This window comes from Panthera uncia, chromosome B1, assembly GCF_023721935.1.
Source record: "Panthera uncia isolate 11264 chromosome B1, Puncia_PCG_1.0, whole genome shotgun sequence".
Lineage (NCBI taxonomy): Eukaryota > Metazoa > Chordata > Mammalia > Carnivora > Felidae > Panthera > Panthera uncia.
The window spans coordinates 34,319,332-34,337,692 of record NC_064811.1 but is presented as its reverse complement, the minus strand read 5'-3'; the positions used below and the strand labels follow the sequence as shown (position 1 = coordinate 34,337,692).

At 37.2% G+C, this 18,361-nt stretch overlaps 1 protein-coding gene and 1 long non-coding RNA gene across 3 annotated transcripts in view; one reads left to right on the top strand and one right to left on the bottom strand.

Annotated features, from left to right (window-relative positions):
• The window catches only part of TMEM33 (transmembrane protein 33), a 28,799-nt gene extending 10,512 nt beyond the window's left edge, over positions 1 to 18,287 (bottom strand). For both annotated transcript variants that reach the window (XM_049631976.1, XM_049631977.1), the window contains exons 1-6: positions 18,215 to 18,287; positions 14,338 to 14,432; positions 13,676 to 13,863; positions 10,042 to 10,109; positions 8,476 to 8,609; positions 4,254 to 4,337 (exon numbers count right to left, since the gene is read on the bottom strand). In XM_049631976.1, coding sequence (XP_049487933.1) covers positions 4,254 to 4,337; positions 8,476 to 8,609; positions 10,042 to 10,109; positions 13,676 to 13,863; positions 14,338 to 14,432; positions 18,215 to 18,259 — 614 coding nt within the window. In that variant the 5' untranslated portion in view covers positions 18,260 to 18,287. The remainder of the gene's footprint in view (positions 1 to 4,253; positions 4,338 to 8,475; positions 8,610 to 10,041; positions 10,110 to 13,675; positions 13,864 to 14,337; positions 14,433 to 18,214) is intronic.
• Positions 109 to 2,782, top strand: LOC125923601 (uncharacterized). The gene is made up of 3 exons (XR_007458101.1): positions 109 to 170; positions 992 to 1,210; positions 2,641 to 2,782. It is a non-coding gene; the product is annotated as an uncharacterized LOC125923601 (long non-coding RNA).
• Positions 18,288 to 18,361: the final 74 nt, after the last annotated feature.

The window sequence follows — 18,361 nt, the reverse complement described above, 5'->3', positions numbered from 1 at the left end:
AGCGCGCACGTGCAAGCAGGGGAGGGGCAGAGAGAGAGGGAGACACAGAATCTGAAGCAGACTCCAAGTTCCGGGCTGTCAGCACAGAGCCCAATGCGGCACTTGAACCCGCAAACTATGACATCATGACCTGAGCTGAAGTTGGACGCTTACCCAACTAAGCCACTCAGGTACCCCCGCCCTCCTGGTCTTAATTGAAATTTCTGCTTCGTCTCCTCCCACTCTCTGCCATGACTCCTATATCCCAGTTATGTTGTACATTTATTTCCAAAGAGGCTGTGGACTTTAAACTGTGCTTGCTGCCTCCAAAGGACCCCTTATCACATACTGGACACATCACACATGTATTGTACACGCTAGCAGACACAAAATCATGTATGTTGGCTGAACCGTAATTTTTAAGAGATTTTGAATCATCACAAGTAATTCTTGACTATTCATTTTTGAATTTTCACTTATGTGCTGACTCATTCTACATAAAGACAATTGTGTTCTACCTTTCTGTATCTTCAGGGTTATTTTGCTGGTTAGGAAAAAGTAAAAATTGTTTTAAAATAGGATGTAACATGCTCTTACACAAAAGCAGGAAGAAAATTTGGAAAGACGCACATTTATCCAAACACCTGTCCTTCTTGTGTCTATCTTTGGGACAGACCCATTACACACAACTCTCCTAGGTTCCCGGGCCAGAAACTTGAGGGCTTCCTTATCTTGGTCTTCTTCCCTAACCCCTAACTTCCTACCTCCTAAATATCTTTCAAATGTATCCCCTTTTTATTTTACCATGGAATTAGTTCAGGCTCTGGACTAATCAGTCTCCAGATCAGTCCTTTTGTCTTCTTGGGGAGCCTGTAATACATCTTCTGGAATATTTCTAAATCAGATTGTATCATGTTCCCAAACTCTCCACAATATGAACTTCAAATGCTCTTCCTCTCTTGAAATAAAATCCAAACCCTTTCATGCTCTAGTCCCTGTCTTACCCTTCTAGGCACAGATCTTCATGACTCCCCTATACACTTCTTAATTCAAGCAACATGCCCTCTCAGGCACCCACGTACCAGACTTCAAAAGACCTGACTTCTATTACCACCTCTTCAGTGAATTCTCAACTGCCTCCCTCAGTTTTCTGAGCTTTCACAGAGCCGTCATCATCACATTGACCTACTCAGCTGTGTAATTCACTCAGCTCCAAGTCTCTACAAAGCAGGTACTTTAATCCTACATAAAGTTGTTATCACCAACACACAATCACTGTCTTCTGAATAAATGACTCAAATAAAACTAGAAGGCACCTTGAAAATACTCTAGTCAAACCTCTCAGATTACAGATGAGGCCTAAAGAGGTCATGGCTTGTTCTAGTCACAAGGCAAGTTCTTTCACTCCTGGCTCTATCTCTGGCATAATCTATACCAAGTCACAGAGCTCCTTTGGAGCAGCACTGACAACAGAAGTGTCAGCGATGATGAAATGTCCATCTGTGCTGTCCAATACAGTGACCATCAGCCACACTGGCTTTCAAGCACGTGAAACTGGTTAATATGACTCAGGAACAGAGTTATACATTTTATGGGTTTTAATTAATTTGTATTCATACAGTCAGATGTGGCTGGTGGCTGGCCAATCTACAAAGGACTGAAACCACTAACTTGAGAATGAATATCGTTAAGTGAATATGGTACAACTGGCAAATATAGTCTCAAAATCCCTAACAAAAAAAAGTGTAGCATAGAAAATATAGTTTTATAGGATGTTTATCAATGTTTATAAGCTCAAATATTTCCCATTACCTTTCTACTGTTTTGATTTGTTTTACGTGCTTATGGGAGATCTCTGAAAATGTTTACTAACACATATTTGCGTTACCTGGATCCTCTGCTATCCGTTCCTTTTTTATCCCACGGGACACTTCTAAATCTGTGTGTTAATCCAATTTAAGGCTATGCGGAGAAAATGGGAGATGAAGAGGGTATAAAGAAGCAGAGAAAAATCTGCTCATGAAAAGTGGATATTAGGGCAGGGAACTCGAAGATAATATCTGAAATGAACACATGAACCAGAAAGAAAAAGGACAAATACTCATGGAATCAAGTAAAACTGAAGGTTTACTGGTGACTAGGGACTCATTAAGAATCTATGTCTGTGGGCACCTGGGTGGCTCAGTCGGTTAAGCATCCGACTCCTGATACCTGCTCAGGTCGTGATCTTGCAGTTGTGATCTCGCACTTGTAAGATCAATCTCCACACTGGGCTCCACACTGAGCACTGAGCCTGCTTGGGATGGTCTGTCTCCCTCTCTCTATCCACCCTTCCCCAACTCATGCCCTATCTCTCTCTCTCTCAAAATAAAGAAATAAACTTAAAAAAAAAAAAAAAAAAAAAAGAATCTGTGTCTGAAGTAAGCTCTGTTTTAGGAAGTACTGTAAGACATTGTCTAACAGAGCATAAAAGCCCCTCAAAGGACTATCAGAATCACAGAAAAAGGAAAATAAACTATGTATTAAGAACATAACAATCTTCCTGAAACCATTACTACACTATATGTTACCTAGCTTGGATTTAAATAAAATTAAACAATTAAAAAAATATATATAACAGAATCTAAGCTCTTTTAAAACATTACTTCATTTCACCCCCAGGAGCTGTTCTTCTCTACCAATGAAGAAATTAAAATTTAAACAACTTGCCTAAAGTTACACACCTGGAGAATGATGGAGACCAGCATTCAATTTCAGTTCTTTTTACTTCGCTTGTGAAAATACAATAGGGATTGTGCTAATACACTCATTGTATTTCTGATGAATTCTACTACACAATGATTTTATTTTTTAATGTTATCTTTGAGAGAGAGAGAGAGGAAAGAGAGAGAGAGCCAGAGTGTGAGTGGGGAGGGACAGAGAGAGAAGGAGACACAGAATCAGAAGCAGGCTCCACGCTCTGAGCTGTCAGCACAGAGCCCGACGTGGGGCTCAAACCCACGAACTGTGAGATCATGCCCTGAGCCAAAGTTGGAGGCTTAACTGACTGAGCCACCCAGGCACCCCACACAATAAATTTACTTTAAATTTAAAAACAAAAACTATGTTAACATTAGTCTCTTAACAGATCTAACAAACTACTGAAGACAGCTATTCATTTCAGATTTACTCTAATTTCTGAGATCGTCATGCATAACTTACTGTATCATTTAAGTCTCCATTCCTGAACATTACAGTGATTCATTAAAATATTTCCCCGCTTCCTCAATTTTTCCTCTCTAAACTATTTTGCACAAATCTATCAGAAGAATACGATCATGCCCAAACCATCATTCCCATACATCTAAAAGATAAATTCCAAACTTGTTATCCTGAAATCCAAGAAGTTTTATGACATAGCTCCAATATACCTTTTTTTTTTTTTTTTTTAATGTTTGTTTATTTTTGAGAGAGACAGAGACAGAATGTGAGTGGGTTAGGGGCAGAGAGAGAGGGAGACACAGAATCCGAGGCAGGCTCCAGGCTCTGAGCTGTCAGCACAGAGCCCGATGCGGGGCTCGAACCCATGAGCTGCAAATCATGACCTGAGCCGAAGTCGGACGCTCACCCAACCGAGCCACCTGGGCACCCCTCCCTTTTTTTTTTTTTTTTTATACCTTTTTAATCTTAGCTGCAACCACTCACCATTCAGAATCTCCATTATAGTCCAACAGTTCTATTCAATGCCCCTTAAACATGGCTTGTTCTTTCTTGTCTCTGAACTTGTGCTCTTACTCTCTTCCTACCTAAAATGCGTTTACCTATTATGACTATTCAAAGGTTTTAATTCTTCTTTAACACATTAAAATCTCTGTTTTGTGAAACTCTGATGGGCTGTTTTATCTTCTGGCTCATTGATTTCTCCTTACCTTGGACTATACTATTGATATGACAAAGCAAGCGTAACAATTCATCATAATGGTTTGTGAACACTGTATCCTGAACTATCGTTTCCTTATTATCTGATGCATGCTTTTGCTTCTTCAATTAGGAAAGTTCCTTGAGACTGGGACTCATGTCTTAAACATCTTCAAATTCCTTAAACTTGAATACTATTTTAGTGGAGGTCAAGGTAAATCCGGTCTACTTACCAACCCTACTAAGGCCTGGAACTTAAATTTACCAAAATAACACTTGCTTCTAAACATAAAAGCTAAATAACTCTTAAAAGTTATACATACTATATTTCACAGTACTCTCAACAAATAAAACATTTAAACTAATCACCAGCTTACCGACAATATGGATTTCTTCGAGAGGAATACCGAAGAGTAAGAAATCTATAGTAGATAAAAGGCTGGAGCAAACTCCCTTGACCACTGAAATAAACAAATACAAGGGTAAGAAATATACATTATCAGTTCATATATATACTTTCAAAACTTAAAGGCAATTTAATTGAGGAATGTGTCTTCATTCATTAAATGGTCAAGATAATATCTATCATGTCTAAATCAAAGTTATTCTTAAAAAGGAAATAAAAGAATGGCGCCTGGCTAGCTCAGTCAGTAGAGGATACAACTCTTGATCTTGAAGGTGTGAGTTCAAGCCCCAGGTTGGGCACAGAGCTTACTTTAAAAAAAAAAAAAAAAAAAAAAAAGGAAATACAAGAATGTAAATGATTGGTAAAAAATAAAATGTTATTGTTTAAATTTTTACAAACATGTATTTATGTATTACTCTTAAAAAATTTAAAAGCTATTAAACCAGAAAATGTATGCTTCCATAATTACCACTAATAATTGATCATCAAAGTGTGAAACTTTATAACATAGTAAATGAAAAGTGGTTCATTTTATACAAACAAAACAAAACAAAAAAACCTGTAATTACACAGGTCTCTAGTAAATTTACATAGCCTATTCTAACTATTTTTCTTGGTTAAAAAGCACAATTACAATACCCAAGAGCCATATACTTATTTATGAAATTCTAAATCAAGAATTTTTTTCCCAGGAAAAACTATCTGAATTAAGACATTCACTGCAAATAACTACAAATTAAATGTATCAACAACCTAATGTGGGTAGTTAGGTAGCAAAGCTAAGTATATCATCTTTACTTGATGGAGTTAGGATGCAACTACCTAAAATCTTGATTACGAGAACAATACAGCAACTTTGAAGACTGCAGAGTATAAAACTATACGTATTATTACAATGGTATTTTAAAACTTTCTTTGAGGAAATACATTAAAGATGCTAAATGTGGCTTTTTAAAGTTAATTTTTGTCTTTTCTTCTAAATTGTGATATTACTTTCATAGTACAAATTTACGTGATTACAAACTAAGCACTAAACTAAATGTGTTACGTCCATTTTCCCCAATAAATCCCGTGACAAATCTTTAACTCTTCAAATTGAAATAAACACATACTATAAAAAATACAGAAAATTCAATGAAAAACAAATGTTCCATCATCCAAGTTAGCTTCTTCCTCAGTTACAGCTCAGTCTCTAAAACATCCTTCCAGAAATTTCCATGCACAAGTGTGTATAATGCCAACACTAATACAGTGCTCAGTTTACAATTCACTGAATCCACTTTACTGTAATATGGAAGTGACATTATCATTCCCATTTTAAAGATGAAGAAAGTGAAGCAGAAAAAAACATACATATGCCCTTAAATACACACACCCCAAAATATAAAAAGGGGGACACCCTACACAATTCTTAACAAACTTTTAACTTATTATATCTTGGAGACCATCCCCTTTCATAACACATAAATTTACCTCATTCTTTTTACAGATTCAAGCAGTTCATCTTACGCATTACTACAATGTAACAAACTCTCTACTAACAAATTAATAAAGCTACAAGGACCTTCCTTTTATCTTTCTTTACACGCATATTTGTGTACATGAGGTAAACACAGACTTTTTACATTCATTTTTAAATACAAAGTTTGAAGCAATACTGTGAAAAAAGCAACTTAATGAAGCCTTCTAATATTTAGATTGTGCTTATATCATGAAGGGGTCATCTAAGGAATAATGATTTTAAATTATTTTTAATTTTATAGTTTGTGTTAAATGCAAGTGACATACTTAGAGCATCACTAGCTTTCCCTACTAGTGACTGAATAAAACCGTATAACCTACTTTAATTTTTAAGAAAAACAAAGTGATTCCTCTAATATTTCTCGTAAATTCTCATCTCTTTTACAATCTTAAAAATTAAAATCATTTTGTTTTAAAATTTAAGTGTTGTTAAAAATTTAAGTTTATTTAAAAAAAATTTTTTTTAAATGTTTATTTACTTTTGAGAAAGAGAGAGAGACAATGCAAATGGAGGAGGGGCAGAGAGAGAAGGAGATGCAGAATCCTAAGCAGGTTCCAGGCTCTGAGCTCTCAGCACAGAGCCCGACGCGGGGCTCGAACCCATGGACCACGAGATCATGACCTGAACTGAAGTCAGATGCTTAACTGACTGAGCCACCCAGGCGCCCCAACTTTATTTATTTACTTTGAGAGACAGAAAGGGCATGCACATGTGCAAGCACGAGGCAGGGCAGACAGAGAGAAGAGAGAGAATCCCAAGCATGCTCTGTGCTGACACTGGGCTTGATCTCACAAACCATGAGATCATGATGACCTGAGCCGAAATCAAGAGTCAGAAACTTAACTAACTGAGCCACCCAGGCACCCCTAAAATTTAAGTTTTTTATATGTGCAAAATCAATGCTCAAAGGCTAAGTTAATGATTATATCAATTAGAGTCCAAATCCCCAACAATGAATAAGAAGTCTTCCCCTGTGCTATTCCAGACTTTACTTAGATTATATTATCCTAGCTTGTGACCCTATAACCTGAGCAACATGTGGGATCCTGGAGTTTCCAGAGAAAAACATTACTTAAAAGAACAGATGTATTTATGAAGAAACCTGTAAAACTTTGTTTCTAGCTTATAGATTGCTAAAAAAAACAGACATGCAAAAATCTCACTAGTTAGTTAAAGGCAATGAACACTAAAATGAAGTATCTCATAAACAAAAGTAAGTTTTTTCAAATTAGTAAGATTATGGAAGACATAATACAGACATCTTAGATGACAATCTGGCATGGTCTAATAAATATAAAATGCACTTAGTGCAGCCTCAACAAAATCATTTCTGGTTTAGAGAAAACACTGGCACAAAAGTATAAGTAGAACAGTAAAAAAGAGAGGCGCCTGGCTGTCTCAGTTGTAGGAGCATGTGACTCTTGATCTCAGCATCATCAATTTGAGCCCCATGTTGGGGGTAGAGATTACTTAAATAAATAAAAATTAAAAAAAAAAAAAAGTAAGTTTACTGCATCAATATCTGGAAAAGCAAGTATTTGGAAACAAATGTTTCCCCATTAATAGGGGAAACAGGTAATAAAATGCAGTTTATTAATATGACCAAACACTACAAAGCCATTAAATGGAACAAACCAGAACTGTATCCATCAACATAAATAGGTCACGAAAAAAGCAAGATGCAGACAAATGAGGCATTATGGCACTTCTGGTGTAAAATAAAAACTAAACCCCACACCCATAATATGCATTTTCTATGTATCTGTAGAAACATTTAAAAGTACTACATGCATATACACATACCAGAAGGAGAGTACAGAACTGCAACAAGGATTCATAGTCAAATGATATTTTAGCATTTATCTATAATGTCCTGCTACTAGAGAAACTAAAAATTGAAAAAGCAACAATCCAGGCAGAAATGTAGTTTCATTTTTTCCCTAATTCAAATTATTTTTTTTTCCCAATTTGGCTTTGAAACTAGTCACTTTTTTCCACAACAAAGAAAAACACATAACAGAGACAGAGAAAAACTTTTGACTTGGTAACCAAAGTTTATGTCATCCAAACTTATCCTCCCATTCATTCATTCATTCATTCATTATTTATTTATTATTGTGATTAGCCAGTGCTCATCACAAGTGCACTCCTCAATTCCCATCTACTTTACCCATTCCCCCACCCATCTCCCCAGAAATGTAGTTTTAAAACTTAAATGCAAGAATCTTGATAGGAAGGGTCAATATCAGTCTGATCTTCTAATTTTTAACAGGACAACTTTCTTTATTCATGCATTACTTGTATAATTAAAATACAAACAAAACACGGAAGTGACATTAGGCTACTATTACTACCAGACTAATTTTTCTGCAATCTTTCTAGAAGAAAAATTATCTAAATAATGGCAGAATGCACTAATCTAGGCTTCCCAAGACTCTTTCAAAGACAGTGGTTCTTAAATTCATTTTCCAAGTGTTAAGTGGTAAATCACAAGGAACAATAAGACAAGTTCCTAAGTTTACCATGTCTCAAGATTCTCTATAATAAAATGAGAAAAATGGCTGCTAATATTAATCTTGAACAGATTTAAGCAGGATAAAATTTGAGTTATTATATTTATTATGATCACTTAGTCATCTGCCTCCCAAAACCAATGTATTTTTATTCTTACCTAAAAAGCATAAAAACTGTAGCAGGCATCAAGAATATTTCATTACAAGCAATGAATTTCAGAATATTCTGTTGATTAGCGCTTAGTTTATCCAAGATAGATCTCAGCAAAGGTAAACTATTTGAACCCTTCGCCTAAAACATAAGAAAACAAACATTAGAAATAATGAAGCATTTTTTTATGTAAAAAAAATTTTTTTAATGTTTATTTTTGAGAGAGAGAGAGACACACACACAGAGCGTGAGCAGGGGAAGGGCAGAGAAAGAGAGGATACCCAGAATCTGAAGCAGGCTCACAGCTTCTGAGCTGTCAGAACAGAACCCGATGCGAGACTCAAACCCACAAACCGCAAGATCATAACCTGAGCCGAAGTCAGATGCTCAACCAGCCTAGTCACCCATGCACCCCTCACAGCATTTTTGATTATTCAGTTATTTTCTTTCTTCAGATACACAGTATAGCCAACAGGCAAAACAACTAAAAGAAAATTATTTTGGAAATGGTAATATGAAAGTTTGCAAAATAAGGTAAAAGTTAGTGTATTTTCCTGCATTGCTGTATTTTGTGTATTTGAAAAATTACAAAGACAACTTTAGTAGTAAGTCATTTTCATGCCTTATTTTTTGTAAAAAAGACTAGATTATTGCACACACACAAAAATGGTGGTTATTTCTATCTAACCAGTCTAACAAAATCTGACTGCTTAGTAATACAGTTAAGGTATTTGTGACTCCTTAGCTAAATAAAGGTAGAAATTACAGAGCCCAATTAACACTATGACCAAAGAACTACAGGAATAAAGAAGACAGCTGGGACGCCTGGAGTGGCTCAGTCAGTTAAGTGTCCGACTTCGGCTCAGGTCATGATCTCACAATTCATCAAGCCCCACGTCGGGCTCTGTGCTGACAGCTCAGAGCCTGGAGCCTGGTTCAGATCCCGTGTCTCCCTCTTTTTCTGCCCCTCACACTGTCTCTCTCTCTCTCAAAAATAACAAATAAAAAACATTAAAAAAATTTTTTTAAAAGAAAAAAAAGAAAACTGTCAACACAGGGCAAACATTTGTATATTTTAATTCAAATGTCAGTGCATATGCAGTCAATCTGCCTGGCACACTTAACTTGGGCTTAATGTTCCAATCCAGGAATAAGAAAATATTTTAGGAATATTTTAGTTCTGAATATTAACATAAAAGAAATTCAATACACTGTACTTACCTGGTATGTTAAAATTAAACAATGACAGAGGAGGAGATCTCTGACAACTTACCAAACCTAAAAGATAGATTTTTTTTTTTTTTTTTTAAACAAAAAGGTCTATTTCAAACTTCAGAAATTCCTCTGGAAGCTAGGGGGTAATCTGCAATACAATCCTTTATCTACAAAATGCATTTTGTGAAACTTAAACACAAAATTTCAAACTTAAAACTTTCAAATCACTAATAATTTACAAGTTTGTAGGGAATGGAGGAAACTTTTATGACAAATGCCAAAATGTCTTAGAACTCAAATTCATGCCAACCAACAGTCTGCAATCCAGAAGTCAAAAAAACACCACAGCTGTACTTACATCAAGGACCTTTTTCGTATATGTGGCAGCATGAAGCAAGGAGAATAGCAACACAGGAAAAATACTCACTGAAGAAAACAATTAAGGAAAAAATTTAATGTTTATTAAGTACTTTGGTATTATGCCCAATATAGATCTGAAATGGCATCTGCAAAAATGACTTCAGTGGTGGCTTTTGTTTTACTGATACACTTTGCAACCAAATGAAGCTTTTAATCTGCAAACAATTTCAGTTTCTAAAGCTCAGTTTTTTTATGAAAAAACTTAAAGTGATAAAAGTTTCCTTTTCTATTAGATAATAAAATATTGTAAACAATTAAACTGAAATCTAGGCCACCTCAAAGCCTTAAATATGACAGCTTTTAACTCCACAAAGGCCATCCTGGACAAAAGAATTTGCCTTCAAATTCGAAGACAGTCTTTGTACTGCTTTCCTCATCACAACTGCTTAGGAAAGAGTGTGGGGAACAGTTTAAAATGTACTTCCACAGGGGTGCCTGGCTGGCTCAGTCTGTACAACATGCAACTTGATCTCGGGGCGCTAAGTTTGAACCCCAGGTTGGGGGTAGAATTCACGTAAAATAAAAATGAAAAATAAAACTTTAAAAAAGGACTTACCAATTTTCCTCAACTAAAGATCCTGCATTATCTCTTTCCTATAAGATCCCCATTATCTCTTTCCTACAAGATCCCTATTATTTCAAGATACCGTACCTATGAAGCTTATACAGCCATGTGTTCTCAACCTGTACTGAATAAAAAGTGTGTATTTGGGGTTGTGTACAGTTAGTTCAAAGTCTCATCAGTTTAATTACAAACATATTTGAATTCAATTGTTTGGCTTTATGTCATGGATAAATATACAACTTTCATTCAGCTTTTTGAAAAATGAAAATCGCTCAAAAGATCCTATTTATTACCCAATTTCTGCCAGGTCAAGAAAAACGAGAGCAAAAACACTGTCAAGTATTTTCCTAAAATGACAGAGACTGTTCATCCATCATGAAGGGCAAAAACACTCAGCCTAAAAGTATCTGCAGTTTCTGGGATGCCTGACTGGCTTAGTCAGTACAGCATGTGACTTGATCTCAGGGTCATGAGTTCAAGTCCCACGTTGGGGGTAGTTTACTTTAAAAAAAAAAAAAAAAAAAAATCAAAAAAATTTTTAAATTACCCTTATTTAAAAAAATTATTTCCAGTTTCTAGGAAATGAACCATTATATTTTTCTACATTAACTGAAAGCTTGGTGTGATGGGAAATTGTGATTACTGTAACACAAAGAGTACCAAATTCATTCATTATAAGTGTAACTCATTAGATCCAAAGGTCCCTAATTTCCAATTGGCAAAGATGACAGTGATATACCCAAGGTTTACAAAAATCCTACCTCTCATCTAGTAGTTCTCCAAATTAACATCCTAACCAATTCTTCCCCAACACACACAAGAAGTAAAATGCCAATTTCCTCAGTAGAGATCATGTATATATAGCTTTATACTTTTTTTTAAATTTTTTTTTTTAACGTTTATTTATTTTTGAGACAGAGAGAGACAGAGCATGAACGGGGGAGGGGCAGAAAGAGAGGGAGACACAGAATCGGAAGCAGGCTCCAGGCTCTGAGCCATCAGCCCAGAGCCTGATGGGGGACTCAAACTCACGGACTGCGAGATCGTGACCTGAGCTAAAGTCGGAGGCTTAACAGACTGAGCCACCCAGGCGCCCCAATATAGCTTTATACTTTTTAATCAATCATAGATCATTTTGGAACTGATGAAAGCTACAACTCTCTTCTCTAAGGCCATTGCAAAATCTTGTTGCTTCTTAAATTTAAACTCTGACACATATCCTAACTTAAAGCCTGATTCTGCAGAAGCAATGCAAGTAATGAAAACAGAACCCTGAAGAGAGTCAAGACATGTGGGTTTTAATCATGGCTCTGACACTAACTTCATTTCCTAGGTCAAGTGTCATCAAAGCTACAGATTTTATTTTTTATTTTAAGAGAGAAACAGGCAGTGCATGTGAGCGGGGCAGGGGTCAGGGGGAGAGAGAGAATCTTAAGCAGACTCCACGCCCAGTGCAGAGCCCAACACGGGCTCCGTCCCACAACCCTGGGATCATGACTTGAGCCAAAATCAAGAGTCAGATGCTCAACCGAGCCACCCAGGTGCCTCAAAGCTACAGATTTCTAACAAGTTTTTACTTCTAACATTCTATAATTCACAAATCCTTAGAAGAGATTCATAATCTTAGCTTTCAATGTAACTTTTAAACTATTCAGAAAATAAAAAGGGTGAAAAGTCTACAAGTTTAAACCCTAAGTACCTATCATGGCTAGACATCAAGGACAGCATCACCCATGTAAATGCAAAGATCAGAACACAACTTTGTAATATGACTTTGGGCTCATCTTTATTTACTAACATAATACCCAACTACTTTTAAGAATCAGATTAGTATTGGGGTGCCTGGGTGGCTCAGTCGGTTAAACGTCTGACTTCAGCTCAGGCCATGATCTCGGGGTTCAGGAGCTATCTGTGCTGACAGCTCAGAGCCTGGAGCCTGCTTTGGATTCTTTGTCTCCCTCTTTCTCTGCCCCTCCCCTACCCACCTCTGTCTCTCAAAAATACATAAACATTGAAAAAAAAAATTTTTTTTTAAACTCAGATTAGTATTGGGGCACCTGGATGGCTCAGTAAGTTAAGCATCTGACTCGATTTCAGCTTAGTTCATGATCTCACAGTTCATGTGTCCAAGTCCTGCACTGGACTCCGTGGTAACAGCATGGAGTGTACTTAGGATTCTCTCTCCCTCCCTCCCTCCCTCCCTCCCTCCCTCCCTCTCTCTCTCTCTCCCCCCCTCTCTGCCCTTCCCCCAATTCTTTCACCTCACAATGAACATTAGTAGATCAAAGGTCCTATGGTAAAGAAACCTACTGAAGGCCGTTTGATCCAGTGCTTCTCAAACATACTAAAGTCCTCCTCCCCAACCCTCCCCCATGTTTTTAGAAAACCACTTGTCACCCAACACACTTTTGAAATGTATAAACATACAATTCCAAATGAGTTCTTTAATCCTCATTAGCTCCAAAGATTATCCATGTGTCCTTATTTTCTCCTCTATCCACAGTAAATACTAGTATTTTTATTGTATTTATTAATTATCCAATTCTCTCTTATATAAGTTATTTCTTAATGAATTTCCATTTGTTTCTAGCTCACATGGAATTGAAAGAGCCGAGGATTCTTTTTTACAGCAAGATATATGGGCACTTTCCCAAAGAAGATTGAATCAAATAAAAAAACCTTAAATATTAAAATAAGTCCTCCACAGTCCTATGCTTTTAATCTGAACTTCACAATATCCATTGTCAACAGAGAGGCTTACAAGAGGCAGGAACAAAGACACAAAATTTAAAATCCCCACACCAGCTCTTCAAATTTAGACTTTACATTTTAGAGTCAGATATTCTTACACTAAATGTATCTTCATTCAAGTTAAGTGCCAACAAACCAACCAACCCAGGCTTCATGGAACCCCTTACTGCCGAACCTTCCCTACTGCAAAAAATAATCAGAATCGTCTATATGCTTCATACGCGATTTCCTCATCAAAAAAGCACAAAAAGGATACTTGTAACCGGGTAGGAATTGACAAAGATGAGTGAGTACAGCAGGTAGTGGCAGCTGTCTTCCAATAAAGCCTGGGCCAGGAATGCTCTGCTTAACTGGAAATGCGGTAATCTCTGGTGCAGTCTCAGGGCACTAGTAAGAGCATTTGCCAGTAAAGCACGCTGGTAAAAGCTTGCAGCTTCGTGCAACCTGCAAATTACCAGAGGAGAGGTTATCATGAGACTTAACAACTACCATGTCTCTTCCTCCTTTGTGGATTGCATCATCATTGCACAACACCTAAATCTCTTCCATGTCAATAGAAAAAAATTACTTGAACCCACTATACCTTCTCAGAAGCATCACTTCATATACATACCCAACTGAATTTTATACAGCAGGCGTTCCTCCTATTAAGTGTCAAATAGGCAAAAAATATGAACTCCTCTCATCCCCACACATCCATTTTCTTTCTGATTTTCAACTTGATGTCAACTTTCACAAAGCACACGATATAAAATATTCCTTCAGTTGGTACTACTACTGGGTTATCAGTGCCTAAAGGAGACCTGCATTTTATTTGTCCTTGAAACTCTTGCAGTTTAACAAGTCTTCCACATAAAAGGTAGTCCATAAAAACCGACTGAACTGAGTATCAAAGGCAGAAATCTGTGTAATACATACCCAAGAAGTGGCAGAACAAACAAGGCAGAGCAGTAAACTGTGAACAATCGAGAAAGCCACATGGCCGTGTCCAGTTTATTGGTCATCATGAATTGCTAAATTTAAAAAGAAAAATATTGTAGTGAACTAAACCTGCAAATTATCTAAGAATGAAGATTACACAGTTTTATGCCTATTCAAAATGTCTTAACAGCCCTGTAGCAATTATTTAAAATCAAAATGAAAACTCTTAAGGCAGCTATTTCACATATATGCTCCGTAACACATCCAAACACCTTATGGCTTTGATGCAGAAAGCACCAAAGTACTTAAATAGAAAAAAAAATAATTGATATTTTTAAAAAATACAGACTAGTTAAGAAACCTTTGAACTGAAATTTAACTACAATTGTCTGTATTCCTTCAACACTTGTAATACTGGCTTCATCTTTTAAAAGAATGCTAAATAAGAACTAATTGCTCTCAAGAGAACCTTAGTATCTGTTCTTAGAAAAATCTCAAATTCAAATAGGTAGGTTTAAGATTTGAGTAAAAAGGCATTACATAAAGCCACTTTGAATTAAATGAACCTTGCAAAAGGAGAAATGTAAAACCATGGTAATAGTCACTCACTACTGAACTTACTGGCCTGTGGATAATTTGCTTATGTATAAAGAAGGGCCTGAGACACTCTGTCCAAAATGTGGCTGTCAAATGTTAAATAGCACCTGCCTCTCCAATTTTATGACTTTCTTCATCCCCTGGAAACCGCCCCATACATCTTACCCTAGTTTCAATGGCCCTAGATTAAACTCCCATATACCACTTTATTCTCCATTTTTTCTCCATCTTTCTTTGCCCTTGCTGCATTTGCCAAAGATGTATCCATTATCACTAATGGGATAACTTAAAATCTGATTTCTCATTAAAAATGTGTCTTGTATTCAAATTCTTAAGTGGCTTTTACATTTTTTGATAGAATCTATGTTAATTTTTACATCAAGGTTCGACACAAACATACACAGATATACAAGTAAACAGAAGCTTCACAAAACATCATCCTTCCTATGTGTGACGGCTTTTGGTATTTTGTATTCTATTTAATGTTTAAGAAATACTTAGTGTTTCCACTATGCTGATTTCACAATTCATTTATGAATCTTAATGTGGAGTCTAAAAACACTACTCTAAGCAATCTAACTTAATTATCTTTTGAAATACTATATAAAAAGCTTTTGAAAAAAATGCAAGTACATTTTAAAATCCAAAGATGTTTTACTGCATGTCTTTATAACAATATGCAGGTAATTTCAGAAAAATCCCTGTTTTGGGGCACCTGGCTGGCTCAGTCGGTAGTGTCTGACTCTTGATCTCAGGGTCATGAGTTCCAGCCCCACGTTGAGTGTGGAGCCTACGAAAGAAAGAGGGAAGACAGAAAAAGAGGGAGAGATGGAAAGAAATAAACAAGAAAAGAAAGATGTCTGTTTTATTCTAACCAAACCTACTACATTGTGACTCCTCTAAATTTAAATGATCACAAGTAGCCAAGTGGAAGAACGAATCTATAGCTTACTGTACTCAGTTTCTCCACAAATATTCAGACTGAAACTTAATTTTACAACATGTTCTTTAAAATCTAGGGGCATGGGGCGCCTGGGTGGCTCAGTCGGTTAAGCGGCCGACTTCGGCTCAGGTCATGATCTCGTGGTCCGTGAGTTCGAGCCCCGCGTCGGGCTCTGTGCTGACAGCTCAGAGCCTGGAGCCTGTTTCAGATTCTGTGTCTCCCTCTCTCTGACCCTCCCCCGTTCATGCTCTGTCTCTGTCTCAAAAATTTAAAAAAAAAAAAAAAAATCCTTAAAAAAATAATAAAATAAAATCTAGGGGCGCCTGGGTGGCTCAGTCGGTTGGGTGTCCAACTTCGGCTCAGGTCATGACCTCACAGTTCATGAGTTCAAGCCCCGCATCGGGCTCTGTGCTGACAGCTCAGAGCCTGGAGCCTACCTCGGATTCTACAGCCTACCTCTGTCCCTGTCTCTCTCAAAAATAAACAAACATTAACAAAAAAAATTTTTTAATAAAAAAATAAAATCTATTTGTTTAGGGGCACCTGGCTCAGTCAATGGGGCATGCGACTCTTGATCTCCAGGTTGTGGATTCAAGCCCCTTGTTGAGTACAGAGATTGCTTAAAAATAAAATCTTTAGGGGCACCTGGGTGGCTCAGTTGGTTGAGCGTCCGACTTCGGCTCAGGTCATGATCTCATGGTCCGTGAGTTCGGGCCCCGCGTCGGGCTCTGTGCTGACAGCTTGGAGCCTGGGGCCTGCTTCCGATTCTGTGTCTCCCTCTCTCTCTCTGACCCTCCCCTGTTCATGCTCTGTCTCTCTCTGTCTCAAAAATAAATAAACATTAAAAGAAAATAAAATAAAAATAAATAAATAAATAAAATAAAATCTTAAAAAAAAATAAAACTGTTTAGGGTGTTTATTCTGTAATAAATCACTGGTCTCTTTCATTTTGAATACATATCTCTATTTTAGTACACAATAAAAAAGGTTTAAAAAAGTATTGGTTTATACTTTAAGAGGCAACAATCTAACCATGTTATAGTCAACAAATCTACTTAGGTGGAAAAACTATTCACGCAGTCTCAAAGTATCATGCCACAGAATAGTTTTCAACTACAAAAGAAAAAAAAGTATTTTTACAGTGGAGAATCTGGTGGATACCACTTGAACCAAATAATCAAACTTAGTATCTGCAATGATGGAATAAATCAACATAAAATGCTTCTTGATATATATAGTGCACTGAAAAAGGCAGACGATCACTTATGTAACAACAATCGTGCCAGAATGTTCAACTTGAATCTAGTGACCAGGGGGAAAAAAAACCAGACAAGTTCAATTTGAGAAGCATTCTGCAGAACAAGTCTGGACTCTTGAAAGTCAAAAATGGCAAGAGGAAGAAGGCAAGGGAACTATTCTGGGCTAAAAGTGACTAAAGGCCAGTAAAAGCAATGCATGCTTTTAGATTGAATCCTGGATGAGGAGGAAAACACTTTAACACACAACTGAGGAAATCTGAATATGGATTTTAAATAAGGTAACAACATGGATCAGTGTTAAATTTCTCAAATTTAACTGCAAATATTGCCACAACGGCTGCACCGTGGTCATGTAAAAGAATACTTAAGTATGTATGAATTGGCCATCATTGTGTATGCAACTAATTCTTAAACGGCTCAGCAAAATCAAGAAAAAAGAAAATTTGTGTATATAAGTGGAAATGTTGCAAAATGTTTAAAAAGGAAAAAGAGACAAGCTCAATTCACACATTCATAGTGTTTAAAATTAGAGAGCAATACAAATAACTATTAAGCAGATCTGCATGCTAAGAATAAAACATTTACAGAAGCCTAAGATCTCTCTTCGTTAAAAAAAAAAAAAAAAGGTACGGATAAAATGACGAAAAGAAAAAGACCCCTCCCCCCTCACTGCGTAATTTCCATATAATGGCATAAAACGGGCAGAGAGACGTTCTCTCCCAGCACGCCTGTGCAGAATGAGGCCTGTGTCACGGCACCACCTCAGGTGGCATCTTCAACCTTGGAACCTAGGACAATTAGAGACCGAGAGGGGGGAAGAGGCAAGGCGGCCCAATTTCCTTGGCATACAGGTGAGGGTCACCTGCTCCAGGCCAGCCCACTGTCGCTACCAACAGAAAACCTGTAGCTTCCTCCACATCTTCGCTCAAGATCTCTTCTCTCTACGCTACCCCCACCTCACTCACTAAGCCCAGGCCCTTTAAGCGATGAGCTGAAACGCCTCGGAACTGAGCAACACTTCCTGCTCCTTCTAAGTCCTATAAACCAACCCAGAAGACCCTGCTCGCTCACTTACCACTGCGCCCGCCCCTTGGGGGCCGTTCGGGGCCGTTTCTGCCATGGGGAGATTCGCACACGCGCCTCGGACGCTGCAATCGGTAAGGGAAGAAAAGGGATGTAAGCACGGGGCCACGACTCCGATAACCGGTTTCCCTGCACCGTG